We start from the raw sequence: 22831 nt of genomic DNA on the forward strand, positions 1-22831 counted from the left end.
AACGAAATTTTTTAGCGGTTTCTAAGTTGCACTTTGTTGTACTAAAATTTCACAAGAAATAAAACTGCATACCAAAAGTCTTTCCAAAGATTCTAATGAAAGCCCGTGGAATTAAGATGAATAGTTTGTAGATTTTTCTGATTTTTGTATAGTATGTCAAAATTGGATTTATATAATATAATTCTTCTTATTATTGTAAAACGTTATAAGCTATAAAACGACATGTAAAAGATCTTTCTAAAAATCATAATTAAAAACCATGGAATTGGGTTGCCAAGTTTTTTAAGTGTTCGTATATAACTTTAAAATAGGATTTACATGGTTTTTGCTTCATGCAACAATTAACACTTACACAAAAATAATTAAAATTTGAAAAATAGTCAAAACTAGTGAAAGTGTTGTTATGCTATCGTTTTATCGCGAGGTGTATGTTTCATTGGTTTTTTCTTTGTTAATTTTACATGCAAAATTGCACTTTCATTCAATCAAGAATAGCTCAGAAAGCTAAAAATTAGTAGCACCATTTAGAGGTTAAAAGAAAAGTCAGTAAGCAGATCGCAGGCAATAAATGTATATTCAAGCAGGGAAAGATAAGTTTCATCACCATCATTTCATATCTAATTTGTATCAGAGTTTGCATACATACGGAACTACTTAGAAGGTATGGCGTGGCGGTAATCATAAGTTCAATAAGTTCGACTAGTCTTAGCTGGAAGCATTTGCTATACTTTGTAGGGATAACTAAGTGAACGTGGCTTAAGAATTGATCGATAAGTAGATTGTATTGAAATCGCTATAGGTGAATGAAACCTAATTAGTTCTGACTTATTCAGTCCTATTTCAACTGTATGAGGATAGTCAGCGATTTAGTATTAAACCACTCACTCTTTCTAAAGTGAAGCTAAATACAGAAGCATTAAAGGAACTATTCCGTATTGTTATACTGCTGGTTCATTAGATGTCAAAGGATTTCGGCGGAAAAAAATGTGATTAAGCATTTAAAGTATCAAATATTTTAAACCGCTTTTTAGGGGTATCTGCTAGAATGTAGGTGAGCGTAATAGCTGACCAAATTTAGTTGGTGGCTGAGAAGCCACACTATTTTTTTTAATTGAATAGGACGTTCAATTTTAATGTCTATTACGGAAATTCAACTTTTAAAAAAGTTATAGAGAAATAAAAAATCGTTGGTTGGCTTACGAAGTTTGTTTTTGAAAATATTGCCTGTTGCGAGGTAGAAACTTTTCCATCTTTTTGGTAGCCTACGGATTCTGTGTCAAATAAATTCCTCGGCTTTTGTGGAAATGCTCGAATTCGTGCAATGTTCGGCCTCTTCGTAAGAGCAGTAATACCTCTCGACCAAACCACGTGCCATCACTCAAAATCGGTGGGAGTTTGCCTGTGCTTTTATGACGGAAGAGATTAGATTTCCAATGTCAGATGCCCCAAAACATTAAACCTTGGAAAATCCATCATTGATTTATGAATCTTCAAATTGTCTTGTCTTCCACCGATGATTGTCAAACTGAATCCTTTCCCGACACACTTAATAAATTCCAAAAATAATTCGCCGATTTCCAGGTGCAGATTTTTTTAAAGAAATCCGGAAGCTAATCTCATTTTTCGGCAATAGGATTTTTCAATTGGTCAACCCTTTTATTTTGTTTGGTAACGTTTTTGAATCCAATTTATATAGTTTCCAACATCCAAAATTTTTTCTCAGCAAGTGTTCGTATATTTTCGTAGTCTCAATGTGTACGATTTTTTTGAACAATTTGATCTGTATCTCGTTATTTTTATTTTTCGCACTCTTTGTTTTTTTGCAAGTTTGAAGGTTATTTCTTTGCTTCACTCTGTTTCAATCATTGCAGAATAGATCACGCTTTCCTACCCAGATGCACTCTAATCTCAGATGCCTACTTCGCGGAACATCGTGAATTAAACCTGCGCGTATTTGGACCAAGTAGGCAGTTGAGTACTAAAGTCTCTCGACGAACACAAAAAAAACCTTATAAGTCTTTCATTATTCCTGTCTTATAGGAAGGCGCAGAAACTTGGACAGTGACAACATCCGATCAGGCGTCCCTTGGAGTTCTTCAGAGAAAAACTCTGCGGAAGATTTTTGAAACTTTGCACTTTGGCGACAGCATGGCATAGACATACTGCGACGAATAAAGATCCAGATCTACTGGTTAGATCATGTCTTACGAATGGGCACAGAAGCTTCAGCTCTGGAAGTATTCGATGCGGTTAGCTGGTGGTAGCAGAGGAAGAGGAAGGCATGTTTTGCGTTGAGAAGATGAGGTAGGGGAGAACTTAGCTTCACTGGCTAACTTGGGTTGAATCTAACTGGCGCCACTTTGTCAAACTATACCAAAATCCCTCAAGCGGTTATCGCGCCAATCAATCAAGGAGCAGAAGCTTCTTTTCGGAGCAGCCCTTACATAAATCATAAGCGCTTATATGGTACACCCTTTGCTATTTAATTTATGAAGAAATATTTTAAATTTGCTTCCAGCGGATGAGGGTTTAGATACGCACAAGTAACTGAATGGGGATTGTGAAGAAGAGGCACGCATCCGCTACTTTTTAAAAACAAATGCACTGCTTATGAGCAAACCCTTCAAAACCAAACTGAATTTTTCTAACTACTAACTACTAATGCCATGAAAAAGCTCCTCATAAAAAGCAACTGCCATTTCCGGAAAACAGCAACGCGCACGCTACAAAAAGGAAGAGAAGCTGAACCAAATACCTATCAAAGTTATGTATCGACTTTTAATCGTGCACATTGGGTCTCTATCTCTCTTACAGGAATACAAAAGGTTCAAGGAAATGAATGATAGTTTTAATGAAAAGTCGCCGAATTAGTTTTCAATAGTTCCGTATGCATACGTTTCTTTTACAATTATAATTTACACCCGCCCTGATGTCTCACTTCAACTAACCGTTTAGGGGGTTTCGATGCCCCATTTTCATACCAAATCCATACTTCATTGAAATTTGTACGCAGTTTTACAGGGGTCTCGGAAGTCGACGTTGAGACACTCTCACCATCGAAACGATCGATGGAGCCTGCCTCGCCTTCCGAATCAAATTGAATGTCATCTAATCCCTCTGCTTCAAGCATATAAATAGGTTCTAGAAAAAAACAACAACAAACATTCGGTGCTTTAAACGCGTTTTTGAAAAACAAAAAAAAATATATATATATTCAAAGGCGTAGCTCAACTGTGCTTCATCTTGTTATTCTGAAATATTTCAAACAACGTACTTTTTCTATTCGATATTTCTACTTTTTATATGTTATCGTGTATATCTACCAGTTATGTAGTCCTCCACCGCACAAATATTAACAAATTCTATTAAGTACGATAGTTGAGTTGAATAACTAGGGATTTTTTTTAAATATTTAGATCTGTTTGTCTGATCAGTCAGTTTCTCTGATATGCTACACATCGCCCGTTTGCTGAACGAACGTTGCAATCCGAAATAAAATAAATACAGAAATTATAGAGACTACTCAAACGAAGATAATACGTTTTTATTTTTGCTCAGGCAGTAATAGCGAATTCAAAGCTTTAAGCGCATATTTCCCAATTTTTCTTTTCTCTCAGTTACGACGTTCTTGCCGCAAACACGTGCTATGTACGCGCACATTTACAGTACTTTGACCACAAAAGCCAGTTGCTTAAAAGGATAGTTTTACATTCAGTTACAACTATTAGGCAATCTATTCGATCTTATACGAGTACATACAAATACTTGTAGACAAAGCGTATTCTTGTGCTCTATTTTTCTTTTTATATTAACTACTCTGTGAACAAACCTATCGTGTATTGTCCAAATCCAATTCTCTAGAAAAATTTTCCGTATCGGCAATGTGCCATTCGCTGAGGGGTCATTTAATTTATCGGTTATATAACTTTGTATTGGTTCATCATTGGGTGAAACTTCAGAATCTGCATGGTTTAGCGCAACATCAGCGAGTGCAAGAGGTATTGGGTATAATTGTTTGCGTACTTATTTTCATACAATATATAATACATAAATATTGTATGTATATATGTATGTGTCTCCTTTTATATAACTCAGTATTTTCAATAAATTTATTCATGTATTTTTCAGTTAATAATAATTTTGCCATTTCACTTACCTTCGTTGTAGGGATAATTTGCATTTGTCATTGTTACCACGCCGGACTCTTGGCCCGGATAACGCCCATAGCCCCGCATCCATGGGGTACTGGCATCATAGTTGCTTAAACTGTTGAATATCTGATCTTTGCTTATATCATTACCGGATTTAAGTAGCAGCACACTCTGATCGACTCCAAGTAGGCCAACAAATGAATCGGGATCAGTATTGACCTGAAGCATCACATCCTCACCGGGTTTCGCTTGGGGTTGAATGGAGATGTCGATCTGCAATTGATAATGAAGGAAACAGAAATTTGATTATGGAAAAACTTTTGAACAAAAAAGTTGCACACTTCTGCATTGAGATCTATTCGGTTTTAGGTTTAAGAATATACACAGACGGTTCCAAAATGGAAGAGGGTGTTGGAGCCGCAGTATGCTGTTCGGAGCAGCAGCCTTAGCCATAGAGAACACTCCTCCCAACTCTCAAATAAAAGTTTCCATTGACAGCCAACCAACCATCAAAACAATAGCAGCTGCAAAGACAAACTCACACTGCATACGACAATGTCGGAATAGGATGGATGAGATTGGAACTGAGAAACAAGCCACCATCTACTGGGTTCCAGGACAAAAGGAAATTCAAGGAAACGTGAAAGGGGATATGCTAGCCAAAGCAGTCGCTAATCTTCGAGTACCTAGCACGTCCGGTATACAACCACCTCTCTGCAAACAACGACTAGACTATATCTAGCAGCCATGATTCAAGAAGCTAATTTAGGATGGCAAATAGTCAGCTCATGCAGGACCACGAAAATCATGCTACGCACGCACAACGTCAGGTCTACAAACTATATTTTATCTCTTCCCAGGAAAGAGTGTAAACTTGTAGTGGGGATACTGACGGAACAAAAAATTAGCAGCCTACTTAAATTATCCAAACTGTGTAATAAAGAAAAGATATAAAATAAACTCTCCATACTAACACTTCGTAAATGTTTCATTTTTCATTCAAATTTAACGTTTTCAACATAATTACCAACTTTACAAAAAATAGGATTTTTTGCAAAAATATAAAAAATACAAAAATTTCCGATTTATGTGTTAAGAAATACGGTGATCGTAGGGAAAAAAAATAATAATAACACAGGCCTGCAAAATCTCGCTTTTTTACAGCTTCTAAAACCGCTATGGGTGTTTCCTGAAGGTTTTTTTATGCTGAAAACGAATATGACCTTGAAAATGCTCCAGCACGTCAGGATTTTTGGCAATTTGAGGTTAAATAGTCAACAAATGCAGATTTTGGCCATTTTTTTAATTTTTTTTTGAGCAAGGTAAAGTTTTTTTTTTTTATTTTCCACAACGGCGTCGCAAAGTACTACTCTTTAGTTTTAAGGTCCTTTTTTAAAAATATTTTTACGATTAATACAAAAAAAGTTATTCTATTGCATTTTTTGACTATTTAACCTCAAATTGCCAAAAATCCTGACGTGCTGGAGCATTTTCAAGGTCATATTCGTTTTCAGCATAAAAAAACCTTCAAGAAACACCCATAGCCGTTTTAGAAACTGTACCTCACAGGACTGTGAAATATATCCGATACATTTTGGTACATAAACCTTATTTTTACTTAATTGTAAAATGTGAAAAATTGATGGGTGATATAACTTTTTAATAATTTTTTTCGTAATCAGGACACCAAATTACAAAGTAATTAGTTAAAATTATCGAAACAGTTTTTTGGTTGTTGGCCTGTGTAATTGGCGCGTATACTTCTGGAGCTCTTCCTCCTGTTTGTGATGTTGTTTCACAAATGGAGGGACCTACAGTTTTAAGTCGGGTACGACTGACAAATGAATTTTTATGAGGAGCTTTTTCATGGTAGAAATACACCCGGAGGTTTGCCATTGCCTGCCGAGGTGTGACCACTATTAGATAAAAACGGTTTTCTTCATTTCGGTGTTTTATGAACATAAATTTGGCCCGCGTACTCCGAATGGTAGTCTCGCACCAATCATTCGGCTACGACAGCCGCCGTTTGAAAAGTCCCTTCAAAAAACTTTTTTGTTTTTCGACCTAGTCTCCTTTTAGTCTTATACAAGAACTTAACAATTTAAAACGAAACTTGGAAGATGAGAAAACGAAAACCAAAGAATTTGAGAACGAACTAACTTCTTTTAAAGCTCACGATTTTGGGGCATGAGATGCATAAGTAGCTTTAGAAAGAAAATATCTTTATACCAAAGTCTTCTTTGAAGAGTATCATAGTGAAAATAATTCAGAGGTGTGGCCAATATCAGACCGTTAATTGGCTCTCAGCGAATTTGAAGGAATCAGCTGATTATCTGACGTTATGACAGCGATCTTTCTTTACACAGTGTTGATTTTTTTCGTACATTACTAACACAATCTCATTTTTTTTAAACACACACCATGGTACGTCAGCTCATCAGCTGATTCTGCCAAATAATGGTCTGCTATCGGCCACACCTTCTCAATTCTTTTCACTATGCCCGTTAACGATCTGATATTCGACGTACTACGTCATTTTCAAAGCTTAAAAATCTTCCGATAAAATCGTTTTCATCGGAAACATCTGGTGCGGAATTTGATGTAGATTTCGAAAAATAAAATATAATTAACTTTTGCTTTTGAAACCTCGACTAAATATAATATAATCCGATTTTCTAACTGATCTCATACAGAGGAGTGCGAGTCTAGTGTGTTCTTGCTGGTGGTAGATCTTCAGTAATATCTCCGTTGTGGACTTAAAGTATTAGAAATAATTAAAAGATTTCACAGGTGTGGCCACGATTAGACCTTTAACCGGTTCTCAGCAAATTTAAATAATAAGTTGCGTAAATGTGTTGCTGTTGCTGACACTTGCTCCCATTTTTTACTGGCTCGTCCCAAGGTGGAAAGATTTTAAACAGCTAGACAGCTGTGGTAAGCAAACATACAATAAGTACAGTAAGTCAAAACGCTTCCAAATTGTGCCAATTTACTTTGAAAAAAAAAAAAACATTATTTATGTAGCTAATATATATTATCATAGCCCTTTGGCAGCATCATCGGCCCTTATTTCTTTCGAAGTGGGGAAGGAGCTGTGTTACGGTGACTGGCGAGCGCTGCATCTCGGTGAATTTGACAGAATCAAGTGTAGAGCTGATGTAATTTGGATATAACATCTGGACCACATACTCACCACGGCAATGTTACCCCCAAGGCGTATATTTCAAAGGTGGTAGCAGTGGAACAACTGATTTGTTTTTTTTTTTCTTTCCCCTTGTAATTTGAAAATTGAAATTTTGTAATGAATTTAAATTAAAAAGGTTTTTTAGAAATAAATAAAACAATGAGAAACTGCACAATTTGTTTTAAACAAATAAATCGCTCAGTATTTTCTACTTTGACGTGACATTCGAATGTACAAAATGTATGTAGTTGTTGGTATAGTGCCACCACCTGTAATGAATTTGGTTGCACTCCCTTTCCCACTTCAATCTTGTATTCTATGATTCCTGCGTCAGTAATGGTCTATTCTACACCGCTCTTTGCTTCTCACTTACCGAGTTTTCGAACTCCTTTTCGAAATTGATTGCCTTTTCTTCGAAACGCAAATTATTGTCGAATATGTAATGCACGTATAAATTAGCTTTCGGCACCATTTCAAATGTCGGCGTGAACTTAATGACCTGCGACATGCGCCCCTCAGGCACATCCACGTATTCAGTCTTTACAATATTGCCGCGAGCTACAATGGTGTACACAAAGTATGGGATATTTTCACTGGATTTCACCTCAACCATAACGGGTTTGCCAAGGCGTGGCCTATCAATAGAAATAAAGAAGTTAAAGCAGAATTTCTTCCAACTATGATTCTAATTTATTTATTTATTTTTTCTAAATACTTACTTTTCTGTATTTACGGTCAACTTTAGTAATTCGGGCGCATCAATGGCGGGCGTAAATTTGGATATGGAACTAAAGTACGTTGACGAATCCAAGAATCTACATTTAACCGAATAGTAGCTATTAGTATCGGGTAGAACAAATTCAAAAGTCGCCATGCCATTCCAATCAAGATTCGACTCAAATTCTAGACTTTTCTCTTCCAGCTCTTCATTTGTACTTTCAGTTGTACCAGGCTCCGAAATAAAACTACGGTATATATAATTGCGTGGTGGGTCGACAATCAGTTTCGCCTTATTTGTTTTGTCACGCACAGGCGAACCATCCAAACGCTTCACAACAATAGTGATTTTGGTCGGTTTGCCGGGATGGTAGGTATACGGTACGTCGACGCCTTCGATGCGATAACTCTGGGTGTGCAAGTTAACAGTTGACGTGGCATTTTGTGTATTACCAGTGAGTTCCTCTTCCATAACAGCCAGTACTTTCAGTGGCGGTACATAACTGCGTTCAGCGGTTATGCCCAAATCTTTATTCAAATCAAATACAACATGACCTTTGCCTTCGACATCGATCGTTTTCTTTGCTTCCAAATTATCATTATTTCCATAATACTGATAAATAGGTTTAATAAATATCGATGCCTTGCCTTTGACCGATTTACCGTAAGTATACTTGGCGCGAATAGAAACTTTAATGACACCATCGGGTATGGCCACATCTTTGGCCGTCTCAATGGATACTTCGAACTTTGGCAAAACATACTTGGCTACCTCAAACGATTTTTTTTCTGCGCTTTGATCCTCGAGCGTGACATCAATTTCCCAATTGCCCAGCACAGGTTGTTCGGAGAGTTGGAATTCACCGGTGTAAACACCTTTGGTCAGTTTTACATCCTTAAACTGTTTGATACGATTTTGTGCGCCATCCTAAAAATAGATGGTTTATGAGATAAGTTTAATTGTTCGCATTAAAAGATTTGCTCCTAACGCTCACATTAATCAGAATTGTAATCGGTTTTTCAATGTTGGCTGGACGCGTATTGGCATCCAAAAACAGAACGCGAAACTGTACCAAATCACCAGGTTTATAGGTGGCCTTATCAGTTTGTATAAAAATAGATGGCTTGTAGTCTGCATAATTCAACTTTGTGGAGTTTTCGAAGACGATGCCAGAAACACCCTTAGCAGAAAGATTATAATCACCCTCCTTCAGTGTGGGTACAATGAATTCAACATTTTCTGTGGACATCGGTTGTACCTCTACCGTTTTAGTTTCATTATACGAGGGACCCGTAATGGCGACATCGATTTTGCAGGGTTCATCCGCTTTATGCACAGACACAGCAACATTGTATTTGAAGTTGGAGCGTATCGTGCCTGGTCCGATGACTGAGTAATGGCTGTAGGAAAATATAAAGAAATTACAGTAAAAATATAACTACCGGGCGCAATTTATATCTTTGAGTTATTTCACAAAGCGAGGCTTCGTAGATAAAAAAATTGATATCTGATATTATAATTGGACTATATTTTTAAGCTATCAATGTACGTACGTTCAGGTTAATATATTTATTATTATTATTTTAAGAATAGTGATTTTTTGAGAAAAATAGAATTTTATATTCGTTTATTGAGTCCCAGCAGATCAACAATTGTGCCGCAACTGGATGTGAAAATGGTTTGATGGTTTGAGAGAATTTTATTGCTAGCTCAAACAGCATAAGCATTCGCGCTAACATTTTCTTTAAGACTTTCAAAAGGGAAATTTTGATGCGAAAATTCCCAATATTATAGCTTCTACAGCTTCGTTTTTCTAGAAATTACGTTTTCTGGTACGGTCTGCATGATAACTCATACGGTTTCTAACATTTTTTGATGAGATTTTTTTTAAATATTTGAAAGTGTTTTCTCTATAGGTTTCATTTTTGATATTTTTATTAAAAAAATGTATAAACCTAATTAAAACTGTTGCTTTGTTTCTTGTTGTCTGTTTTAGAATTGTTTCTTCTTATTTTTCTTGAGGCGAAATATATATTTTGTTGCTACCATATTTACTGCTTCATATTTTAAAAGTAAGTGTGCCCTTCGCCAGTTCGTGTAGTTATCCTATTTTGCTATTTACAATGGATATATTCAACCTTTTATGCAAAGTGAGGGTTCTGATCACAAAAGATTATGCAGTATGACCTAAAATATAGCAATTTTTACTTTGCATTGAAGAGGGAACATATGACTCTACCTTTACAGTTAGCCATGTAAGGTTGGCTTCGTTATGTAATTTGAAAACAATGAAACAAATAATTTGAAGAGGAGTATGGATACCTTTGTTTTCGCAGACCGTCAACGATTTTACTTTGTGGTAAAAGTGCAAGTGAGATTTATGAATTGCTGAAAAAACTTAATATAATATTTCGAGAATGCTTGTTTACCGCATGATCAATCGTTTTTCCCAAGTGGTGTTACATCTTTCATTTTTGCAAAAAAGAGATTAAGACCGGGGCAAAAGTGTACCCAGAGGATGTCTTAGAAGGCGTAGTGAAGCAGTTGAGCAATACTCTTTTCAATGGAGATCGTTGGATCTTCCAGCAAGATTTCGCTCCAGCTCATAAGGCAAAAACCACCCAGCAGTGGCTAAAAAATAATATTTCTGGGTTCAAAGCCGCAGAAGATTGGTCGTCTGGAAGTCCAGATCTAAATCCATTGGACTACAATTTGTGGTCACAATTGGAGAATATGGCCTCTCTAAGTGTTCACAGAAATCTGGAGAGTATCAAACAATTTTTGGTTCGAGTAGCGGCGGCAATATCCATGGAAGCGTAAGAGCTGAATGGCCTAATCGTTTGAAGGCTTGCGCAAAAACAAATGGTGACCATCTCGAATGAAAATTTAATGCTTTTTTTTTTAATATTTACATGATTAAATTTAAATAAAACTAACTTCATTAAAAAAGTATTATAATTTCATATCTATAACGGACTTAATTTGTAACAGAACTTATGGCAGAACTAAGTATGTGGTACGTATCATCGATAATAGTCTGCATATATTTGCCCAGGGGTGGGCTTGAAAAAATCGTCATGAGCACACATCACAAAATTGTATGCTGGATATAAAAAATACGGTCCCATCCGTTTCTTGATAAATTGATAGAAATTAAAAGAAATGGAAATTTATATATATAAAAAAAAAATTATCCTCATGCTATTTTGTTCTATAGCGAAAAAATGAGAAACCTATGTTTTACTGAATATTTCTCCGTGCAGCTTGGAAAATTACCATTGAATTTCCATGGGAAAAATGCACTTTTCATAAATTCGGAACAAAATATTTACATACTGACGATATTCAGTCTCTTCTTTTAAGTTCCCTTTAAAATTGTTTAGAGAATTATGTATACCTTACGCTTTATTTAAACAAATTATTGGAGTTAGTTTTTATAGGGAACGTATAAACTTTTTTTGCTTATTTTTTTACAACCACCTTCTTCCACATATCATATATTTCTGTTTGAATTTATAGTCGCTTCTATTTGTCCCAAGCAACATACAATTCAAGCAACATACAAATTAATTCCATTAAACAAATGAGCCAATAGGCTAAAACCTGTTTTCGATAACCTCAGGACGTTTGTTTGCCATTCCAAGGGCGATCAAATATGGCGAAATATTAGAAAAAAGAAAGTTCATATCAGTACATACATAAATATATACATATGGTACATATATACCACACGTGCGGTGTGTAATTTTTTGCATAAGAACAACATCTATGCCCACTTAATTGTATCTAAGTCCATAACTTGTTTTGTTCCCTTTGATTTTGTTATTGCATCCCTAATCATTTTTGTGTTGACTAATTTTTGTTTATTTGCAATATTAATTGATATAATGACTATTTATTTATTTATTCTCTTTTTGTTTTTTTCTTAATTTTTGTTTTTTTTTTGTTTTGAGGAACATTGTCAATATCTAAATTTGCTGCAAATAATTATATCGAGCGTGAATTGCGAATAAACATATAAAGATAATCGACTGAAATTCGCTACCCAACCATTAAAGTCAGCAATTATAATTATTATTTAAAAAAAAATGCAGAGAAATAATCAAGTTTTTATTAAATAGTGGAAGTACCCTGATTATATCTCTTAGTTTACTGTACTTTACTCCTGCACGGAAACCTAGTAGTACGAGCCTGGCGCATTTTTACGAGTATTGAATTTAGTACCATGAGAAGTTTCCTTACCTGCTCTTTCCATATAAGCAGCTGAAGAATTTAAGACAGCGGTGACCCGTAAAACGTAAATTATACTCCGCTGCACAAGTTTTTCTATAGTTCGGAAGTAGTAACGGGTTTTTCAAAAAGAACTTTGTTTACCGGTACAAAATAAAGCCAATAATTTAGATGAAAATTATTAAAATTTTTATTGCATATTCTAGAGAGAGTAAGATTTGCCAATAAATGTCAATTGATATTGGACAGTTGCTCACCACGTTCGCGGTTACAGATGTCGGATTCTTTCATCATAATTTTTAATTACTTTTTGGTGAAATGGCGAGTCATGTCACGGATTTTGAGGTTTAAAGCTGCAAATGATTCTATTGGCTCCATATAGACTCTAACTTTACTATAGCCCCATAAATTTCAGCCAGTGGTGCTGAAACGCATGATCGGAGCCTGTTAACAGCTGAATTTTGTGAAATTATGCGATCGGAAAATTTGGTTTGCAATAAAGTCATTGTTTCGATGGATGCGTGACATGTGGCCCCATCAGGTTGAAACCACGTGCCAGTAATTTTTATGTCATCAATAATTATGCAGAATTCGCCATGTGATCGTGGTGGATAGCAGTAAGTGTTGAGAACATCGAGGAATTGACAAAATAAGATAATCTTCAATACTGCGGCTCACGGCTGCGATGATTTAACTTGACCGACACACTCGCACACGTGTAGGTACCAGTTAACTCAAATTTGTCAACCAAATTCTTAATAACCGTCTCAGAAGTACGAAAACCTTAATGCATTCTACGAAATGTTAATTTTGCTTTGATTGCTTATAATTTTTTCCCCTGACGGTGTTGCGCATTTTTTTTCATATAAAAAAATGCCGTGCAATCGTTATTTGTACGTATAGACAAAATTATAAGGAAATAAATTATAAAAAATCCACCAGATTTTTCAGCAGCGTCAAGCTTGCACTTTGTTATAAGTTCGTGCGGTTTTACAACAGATGGCGTAACTTGATTATTATTCCATCGATCCACATTTCCAAACATTCATTGGAGAGCTACTGTCGTAAGGCACAAACGTCAGTATAAGTTTTTTATTTGAAGCTTAAACAACAATATTTTTACCACACTTGAAAATGTCGAATTTCGTGCCAAATAATGTGTTTTTGCGGGGAATTCTTCTTCATTATTTTAATATGAAGAAAAAAGCAGCCGAAAGTCATCGTATCTTGGTGGAAGTTTATGGTGAGCATGCTCTATCTGAGCGAACGTGCCAGAAGTGGTTTGCACGCTTTAAAAGTGGTGATTTTGGCTTGGAAGACGAAGAACGCGAGGGTGCGCCGCCAAAGTTCATGGATACCGAATTGGAGGAATTGCTCGATCAAGATCCGGCTCAAACGCAAGAAGAGGTTGCAAAAACTTTGGGAGTTGATCAATCAACCATTTCCAAACGTTTAAAAGCCATGGGAATGATCCGAAAGGTAGGCCATTGGGTGCCGTATGAATTGAAGCCAAGAGACGTTGAACGCCGTTTTATGGCATGCGAACAACTGCTTCAACGGCACAAAAGAAAGGGTTTTTTGCATCGAATTGTGACTGGCGATGAAAAGTGGGTCCATTACGACAATCCAAAACGTCGGGCAACGTATGGATACCCTGGCCATGCTTCAACATCGACGTCGGCGCAGAATATTCATGGCCTGAAGGTTATGCTGTGTATCTGGTGGGACCAGCTGGGTGTTGTGTATTATGAGCTACTGAAACCGAATGAAACGATTACGGGGGATGTCTACCGACGACAATTGATGCGTTTGAGCCGAGCACTGCGAGAAAAACGGCCGCAATACGCCGATAGACACGACAAAGTTATTTTGCAACATGACAATGTTCGGCCACATGTTGCACAAGTGGTCAAAACATACTTAGAAACGCTCAAATGGGATGTCCTACCCCACCCGCCGTATAGTCCAGACCTTGCGCCATCCGATTACTATATCTTCCGATCGATGCAACATGGCCTGGCTGACCAGCACTTCCGTAATTACGATGAAGTCAAAAAATGGATCGATTCGTGGATTGCGGCAAAACCGACCGAATTTTTCACAAAGGGAATCCGTGAATTGCCAGAAAGATGGGAAAAAGTAGTAGTAAGCGATGGACAATATTTTGAATATTAAATTTGTAACCATTTTACGTCAATAAAGTTTCAAATTTCGAAAAAAAACCGCACGAACTTATTCATAGTCCTATTATTAAAAATAATTACCTATAAAACTGCAAACCAAAAATTTTACTCGATTTTCTAATGAAAACCTATGGAATTTTTCTAATTTTAGCATTGGCTTGAATTTAAAGTGCTTTACTATATCCCACCTGATTAATAGTGTTGCGAAGTGAAAAATTCATTTACGGGATATTTTTAATCAAATTTCGTTTTTCAGATCAGTTTGAACCTCGAGAACAAAACATCCTCGACCGTTGTCTTTGGCTCTTTGGTGTTATCGAAAAATGAGAGAATTGAAGGCTTAAGAATTGTTTAGGACTCTTCGCTGACTGATGTGGATAGACTGTCTATGCATCAGTTACAAAACTGTACCTCGGTGGTGAAACTTTTGTTGCTAATTTGTAATATCTTGAAATTATCTATAGCCGTTTTCGTTGATGATTGGAAACATACATCAACCACCCCAATTTCCAAAAATGGCAACAAGAATCATATATAAATTTACGGATCACCTTCAAAATTATCACTAAGTTATTTGAATGTATGAATTTATTAAAATCTTTATTTCAGTGTGAATTATTTGACTCAAATTTCTTTAGAAGTAAACACATCATTTATTTCTAAAACTACCACCGATTCTCTATTGACAGAATTGAAAGAGTACAAAAATACCTTCCTTGAGTTCGCTCTCTCTTCCCTGAATTTTTCTGATCCTCTCCCAACATATAAATCCCGCTTGCTTCTAATTAATCTTAAACAGCTAGAAAGTAGAAGATCGATTTTGTCGCTGTCTTTTTTGCGTAATATTATCAGGGTGGAAGTTGACTGTTCCTCTTTTTTAGAAATGATTAACTTTTCTTTCCCTTCCAGGCGTTTACGTAATAAATATTCATACTATCCTATTTTAATAGGTTCAGAGCAAATTATGTTTGCAATACTTCCATCGCTCGCTTTATTGTGAGAACTCAATGAGTAAGCAGTAAGAATAATTTTCTATTAATTTCAGAATAAATAAATTGATTTATACACATTTTTGTTTTGTCGATATTTCGTAAGTATAGAATCTTAGGAATATACTGTGAAATCTTCTTGCGGAAATTCCCAATATTATAGCTTCTGCAGCCCATTAACTAGGCAGGGTGCGGTCCGCGCGCCTACCTGTACCTGAAACTTTAAACTCATTTATCTGGAAACGCCTTTTATTTTACCTGGTGTTGTAAAAAAAAAACTATTCAACCGAATCGTCTCAAATTCTAATATGTGATTCATGTCAATATCAATGGCTATCGTCCGAACAAGGATCATATTGTTATTCCAATCATGTCGTTTTTTTTATTAAAAAACTAAAAAAAAACCGATTTTTAGAGTGCCAAATTCAAAACCGCTCCATTTTGTCAATTTGCTATTTTTTTTTTTTATTCTAATATAATATAGTAGCGGGACATAGCTACAGTCTTACTGATTAATAATTTTTTTTGTTTTTGTGTTTCAGATAAACAGAAGAGCCAAAATGGACAACACCATCCAGGCCCAATTTTCCGGGAGGGTCAACTGCAACGGCATGTTTTAGATTATTAAAATTTAAAAAAAATTGTTTTTGTATGTAAAAAAAGTTAAATAAAAAGCCTAAAAAATTTAAATATAATTTTTAATTTTTTTTATTGTAAACAAAATTCCTGAAAATACCCTAAATTTTCGAGCTGTAGACCACCGGAACGCCTTCAGTGGTCCGGTTGTTATGGATAGTGATACCTCAAAACAAAATCCTAAGACCTTTATAATTCATTTTATATCGGGTGTACAACTAATTAATTTCGTATTTGTTACTAACCTCATATCTTTTTATGTCAATATTCTGACATGGACAGCTATTCTATGTTAAAGCACGCAAAAAACTCAAGTAAGTTTGATATGTCACAGTGAATATTAATATAGTAAACACACAAATTTTTTTTATTCCAGTCAAAATGTCAAATTACGTTCCAACAAAACAGCATTTGCGCAGAGGTCTACTTTTGTTCTTCAATTTAAAGAAAAGTGCAACAGAAGCACATCGTTTACTCTCAGAAGCTTATCCTGAATATGCTCCAGAAATTAGAGTATGTCAGCAGTGGTTTGCACAATTTAAAAGTCGTGATTTTGACACAGAAGACAAAGAGCGATCAGGTCCATCAAAAAAGTTTGAAGACGAAGAATTGGAGACATTACTCGATCAAGATCTATGCCAAACTCAAGAAAATCTTGGAAAAACAATGGAAGTCACTCAACAAGCCATTTCTAAATGTTTAAAAGCAGCCGGATACATTCACAAACAAGGAAATTGGGTACCACACGAATTGAAGCCGAAAGACGTTGCGAGACGATTTTGCGTGTCTGAAATGCTGCTTAATCGCCACAAAAAGAAGTCCCTTTTGCATCGTATTGTCACTGGCGTTGAAAAGTGGATTCATTACGACAACCCAAAGCGTAAAAGATGGGAAATTCTACCTCACCCGCCTTTTAGCCCAGACATAGCTCCTTCTGATTACCACTTGTTTCGGCCGATGCAGAATCACCTTTCTGGAATACGGTTCACCAATGTTGAAGGTATTAAAAAATGGCTTAATGACTTTCTCGGCGCAAAAGATGAGAAGTTGTTTTGGGATGGAATCCATAAATCGCTTGAAAGATGGGAAAAAGTTGCCGCTTCCGATGGACAATATTTTGAATAAAATATTTTTTTTTTTACTTTTATATTTAAATAAATGGTTTTTTTAACAAAAGCGTACGAAATTAGTTGTACAGCCATATATGACTTTTCTACGTGAGTTTCCTCGGCTAAATTTATTCCATATACCGACGATCTTAAAACTTATTCTGAAACAAAAGGTTTCTATGACTCACCGAAGCTTCATTTAGAATTTAATAAGTTTTATAATTGGTGAGTTAGAAACTGACTAACTTTTAACATCAAAAAATGTCACATAGCAACTTTTTAAAGGTATTGAACTTAGAGAAGGATACTGGACTGATGACTTCTTATTTCCTAGCAAACTCATGTCTTACTGAGGTTAAAGAAATTAGTATTTAGACAATACAAGATGGCTCAAAATAACGTTTGCAAATGACGTCGTCAATCATATCTGACATTTGCGCGCTAATCAGCTGCAGTATAGAAGCAGACATGCGATAGAGCGTGCAAAGGTAAAAACAAAGATTTCCATCAATTAAAATCATTTTTATTTTTTATTTAGTAAAAAATTATTCAAAAACAAAATTGGATGAAAGAAAATCTTTCTTTTTATCTACATTCTCTTACGTTTTCTGATCCGATTCCATCCTATGAATCACAGCGTCGGTTAATTTATTATTATCATTAACAGAGAGGATAACTCTCTTGCCTGTTTTTTTTAATTTTTGCACTGGTTTCCGACGAGATTGATTGCCATTTTCTTCTTCAGTGTTCTTAGTTTTACATGCAGAAATGTCCATAAAGTTTTTCGTGTTAGTCTTAACCGTATAAGTCTGTGGTTTTGAACCTCTATCAAAATTTAACATTTGCGCAAATTTTATGAATTTTATCTTATTTCATATAACTGTACTAAAATTAAAATTAAAAAAATATCTTTTGTGTAATATTAATTTAATGTGTATATATTATTCAAAAGTTTGTCGGGTGGACATAAATAAATATTGGACGTAAATAAATATTTTATATAGAATTAAAAATCTATTATATATTTACCAAAGATTCTTCGGAATTACTTATTTCGTTTTGTTTTTCATTCAAGAATCTTACAGATAGTTCATATATTTTGACAAATCCCACCAGCGTAAAATATAAGCGGTTTCGGCGTACTTTTATAGGTCAGATGCAAAAGAATACGGCTTATATAGGTGCAAATTATTATGCATGTGAATTTTTTGTGATTAAATGTGTTGAAAAGTTGTAAAATCACGAATTAATGAGCTTTGCTGTTATTTTTCCAATTTCACAAGCTTCTCATTAGTTCTGTTTTCAGACACACATACATACATACATACATATATTGTTGATGCTCAAGTATGTATTATCATATCCATATTTCAGCTGATGTCGCTGGTACGACTATAATCATGAAGCTGATAAATGTGTATGTCAATACGCCAATACTTCAATTACAAGTAAGTAGTCATGTACACATACATGAGTACATACATACATATTTTCTGTACAAGCTTGATAAACTAATGAACGAAGAATGTGATATGAAATTTAATTAATTTTTTGAAGCGGCAAATGTCTGTCGGGCATCAATAAAAATTGGCAGTAACTGATGCTTACAAGTACAGTAGACACGAAAATACCCTGTAGGGAAATTATTTGTGAAGTGCTAATTCTTGAAGTTCTTATACTAGTGCCGATTTACACACGGAAACATCTGGAAGGGAGACACAGGAAATTCTCTTTTAATGTTTCATTCGCGGTCACACGGGCAAAATTGTTTTTGGCAACATTTTGACGTTATTACTTTAGCATCTTCTGGTTCGGATACATTCTACAACCCGCTAACATGTAAAGCGGAGAAAATATTTCAATGAAGAATGCAAACTGGTTATAAATATAATAAATAATTTGTCGTTTTTTTTATTAACATATACTTTGTATATATACATTTTTGTACTCGAATAAAAAACCAAAAATTAAATTAAAAATACTTCATATATAAATAATTAACTTAAAAGTAACTTGAGTATCTAGAAATGGGAGGAAAAATTAGAATTCAACATAAACGTTTTAAATTATACCTACTTTACTAGCAAAATTACTGCATTTCCCAAGCATTTGAAAAGCAACACAGGAGTCAGAACTTTCTCCCACAAAAGAAGAAAACGAATGCAGCAACTGTCAAAATTTGCTTTAAGATTGGAAATACGAATAAGAAGCGCAAATCGCGTTGCCGTACGAGAAACAAATTCCCTTCTCTCTTTCGCGGCCGTCCTTCTCCACCGAACAAAATGTTTCCCTTCCAAATGTAACCCTGTGTAAATCGGCACTTACTACTATATACTACTATCCTCTTCTCCCAGTGGAGCATAGGGTTCTTATATTAGTGTAGAATTTTATTGATTTGTAAGTGTATTCCTTATCGGTAGTTCAAAAGAAGGTACAAAATAGCAATCCACCAAGAGTAGATTAATAATTGCAGGTATTGGTACTTTAGGTTTACTCAAAAGAGGTATATTAAAAAAAATACGTATTTTTAGTGACTCCATATATTTTCAATCGCATTTCATTTTATTTATTTAAGTCTACGATTGCAAGAACCTTGCAGATTATACACATATATTTAAATAAAGAATGACGCATGCATGCTAGAAAAAAAGAGGCTATTATGAATAGTGGGACGCAATTCTTGAATGGAAAAGAAATCCCGGCACAGCAAAATCTAAATCGAGTAGAGTGTAGATACTTTATAACTCATTAAGAGCTCTCGTAATAGGGACAAAGTTATAGTAGTTTGAATTGACTGATAAATTTATGGTAAAATTGTAAAGTTTTGTGAGGAACATTGAAGGCAATCAATTCAAGAACTTCGGGACAACCACAACAGAACCACAAATAACATCAAAAACAAAAATTAAGGACTAAAGGGTACGTCTATTGGCAAACGGTCCCAGATTTTTAACCCTTAACTGGTATCGTAAATTTGACTAACGAAACTAGTATCGTGGGGGCCGCGCGGCCCCCTATTAAAATTAGATTCTAGGATACAAATGTCTACAATACATTTTTTTTTAAGAACTATTTTGATAGGACAAATAACAAGCTTGTTTTATGAAATTAATAAGTTTTTATTCATATACTTCTTTTAACTTATTTACTACAAGAGATCACAAAATTTGGACAATTTTTTGGTATTTTTTTCTTACCACTATAAAAATAAAAAAAAAACTATTATTTCGAAAGTCTTTAGCTAACATATGTATGTTTTCTTATTTCTTATAAAATCAACTTTGAAAAAATAAACTAAAACATAAGTATTTCAACGTATAGTGGGGGTATAGTGGAGTCCGCACGGCCCCCGCAACGTACGTAGCTCCGCTCTGGTAAAAGCTTCAGCGCCGAACGTCCGACACCCGCCGCGTGTCGCGACGTAATGAGATTACTCAAAATGGCAGCCGCGTGCTATGCGCAGTTTTCAAGAAATTCAAAAAAATAAAACGCGTGGGGTCTCCGCGGCCCCCACGATACCAGTTAAGGGTTAACACGCACCGAGCAGTGTAGGGTGTTAGTGGATCACAAAAGAAGATGAAGAGGTTGCAGAGCGAATCGAATACAATATCGTTGTACCGTTAAATGAGAGGCATAAATTGGATTCCAAACCAGAGATGTACATACATATATTCGAGCTCAGAACGAAGGAGGGAGTTAAAAACAATTTTTCTGATTTAATTTTAATTTCTTAGAAATGCTGAATTTGCATAAGCCTTCGTCAATATCTTACTAACATAGCGCATAGAGGTTATTCCATCTGAAGTGTGTATGTATCGAACAATATCCTATACATATAATATTAAATTTAATTTTAAGCAACAAATTACTTTTACGTTAACATTTCACTTGAAAACCTAAGTATACTGCTCTGATTCCGATTTACGGGCAATATCAAATAATTGAAAGAATTCATAGCAGTTATGCTAAAATCTTTATTGAATCTCATTGATTTGTTGTGCTTCTTTTGGAAAATTCTATTTTCTGGAATACAGCTTGTGTGCCCATATATCTTTTTTAGTTACTTATGTGACCCGTAATCCCAAAGTAGCAGCAGCATGAAACATGGAAATGACAGAAACTCTACGATTTTAAATGGTTACTCTCTACAATTGCACAGAAGATAAAATCATGTTACAATTGACGTCGAAATCCGCAAGAGGAAGGGGGCATGTATTGGACACACCCTCAGAAAACCAACCCAAGAAATACCAAGGATGGCTTTGGAGTGGAACCCACAAGGGCATAGACCTGCATATCGAAATAACTCGACGATTTTACCTGGACTCAATTAAGGTAAAACGCAAACGATAGAAATAAGTGGAAATCATTAACTTTGGCACTATGCACCACATAATTGGCGTTTGAACATGGTCCCTTATGGACATAGTCGATCATTAAGAACGTCTTATCGCAAAATTCTTTCTTTTTTGTTGGAAATAATCGTCCGAAAGAGTCGAAAATTCAAAGACTGGTGAAAAGATTTCAAGAAACTGGTTCTGTTGAGGATAGAAAAATAACTGCCCGACCCAAAACTGAAACTGTATGTTCTGTAGAAAGTGAAGAAGAACTTTCATTGATGTTGATATCCGATATCTCGACTTTTCCAATGATCAGGAATTCATGAATCCACTGTTTGGCGGATTATACTTGTAGACACGCTCATGGTAGATATTTAAATGATGTAATTTTTCAAATATAATTTTTAAGAGCCGTATTTTGAATAAAAGTAGTGAAACCTGAAAGAATCCAAATTCGTTTATGTTTTATTTTAAAACAACCTCTAGGTTCGTCTTTTGAAAGCCCTTTAAAAAGGAATACCTTATATGGACTATGGGCGCGGCTTTTGGTCAAACTGCGTACAACTTTCGTTTCTCGACTAATTAAGAGCTTCCATTATTGTCGCGAAAATGCCTGCTATTTTCGATGTACCTATAGCTGATCAATGAAATCCGCACCACAACTTTGTATTGCTAATATACATTTTTTCTACAGGGCACTTGCATACATACTATATAGAGATATGTACATGTATGCTTATGTCAGTAGGTGGTAGCTACGTGCCTACTTTGCGATTGTGAAAGGGAATTCCCGGCGTACAAATCATAATAATGCCTTTTTGATTTCATTTCATGTTTTTCTCTCACTGTCATTGGGTGACGTCACTAATATGTAAATCATGTAGGAAATATTATTAACGAGCGCTTGTAATTAGCATATTCTGGGAACTATTCGAACTTTTTTTTTGGTTTTTGATGAAAGAAAATAGAAAAGTGTAAGATTGTTTAGTTGTAGTTTTTTTTTTACTGATAAATATTATGCTGAAAGAGTACGTTGTAAATTTTACTTTAGTACCAGCAGAAGGCGAACAATTTTAAGGGCTAGCGTATAGCGTTTAACGCTATGTTAAATTCGGTTCTTCTAGAAAATATGTAAAACTTTTTCAGAAGAAACAAATTTACTGTGACACCCAAGCGGTGCGGTAATCAAAAACCAGCGCTCATTGATGAGGCATCGAAATTGGTTGGGGAATGAGAGACTTCCCTGTCGGTCGCATCTGAGTAGTTCGTTATCATGTTTATATGAGCACCG

General features: G+C 35.3%; 1 protein-coding gene across 13 annotated transcripts in view; it reads right to left on the bottom strand.

The window, feature by feature from the left end:
• LOC128864413 (thioester-containing protein 1 allele R1) overlaps nt 1-22831 on the bottom strand; it is a 63016-nt gene that overhangs the window by 28207 nt on the left and 11978 nt on the right. For 9 of the 13 annotated variants that reach the window (XM_054104059.1, XM_054104057.1, XM_054104049.1 and 6 more), the window contains exons 3-6: nt 9048-9453; nt 8055-8980; nt 7709-7970; nt 4157-4424 (exon numbers count right to left, since the gene is read on the bottom strand). In XM_054104059.1, the coding sequence (XP_053960034.1) occupies nt 4157-4424; nt 7709-7970; nt 8055-8980; nt 9048-9453 (1862 nt within the window). Of the gene's footprint in view, nt 1-2948; nt 3142-3829; nt 4023-4156; nt 4425-7708; nt 7971-8054; nt 8981-9047; nt 9454-22831 lie in introns of all 13 variants that reach the window. The other 4 variants (XM_054104058.1, XM_054104055.1, XM_054104056.1 and 1 more) reach the window with 3 other exon arrangements.

Source organism: Anastrepha ludens, chromosome 5 (assembly GCF_028408465.1).
Source record: "Anastrepha ludens isolate Willacy chromosome 5, idAnaLude1.1, whole genome shotgun sequence".
Lineage (NCBI taxonomy): Eukaryota > Metazoa > Arthropoda > Insecta > Diptera > Tephritidae > Anastrepha > Anastrepha ludens.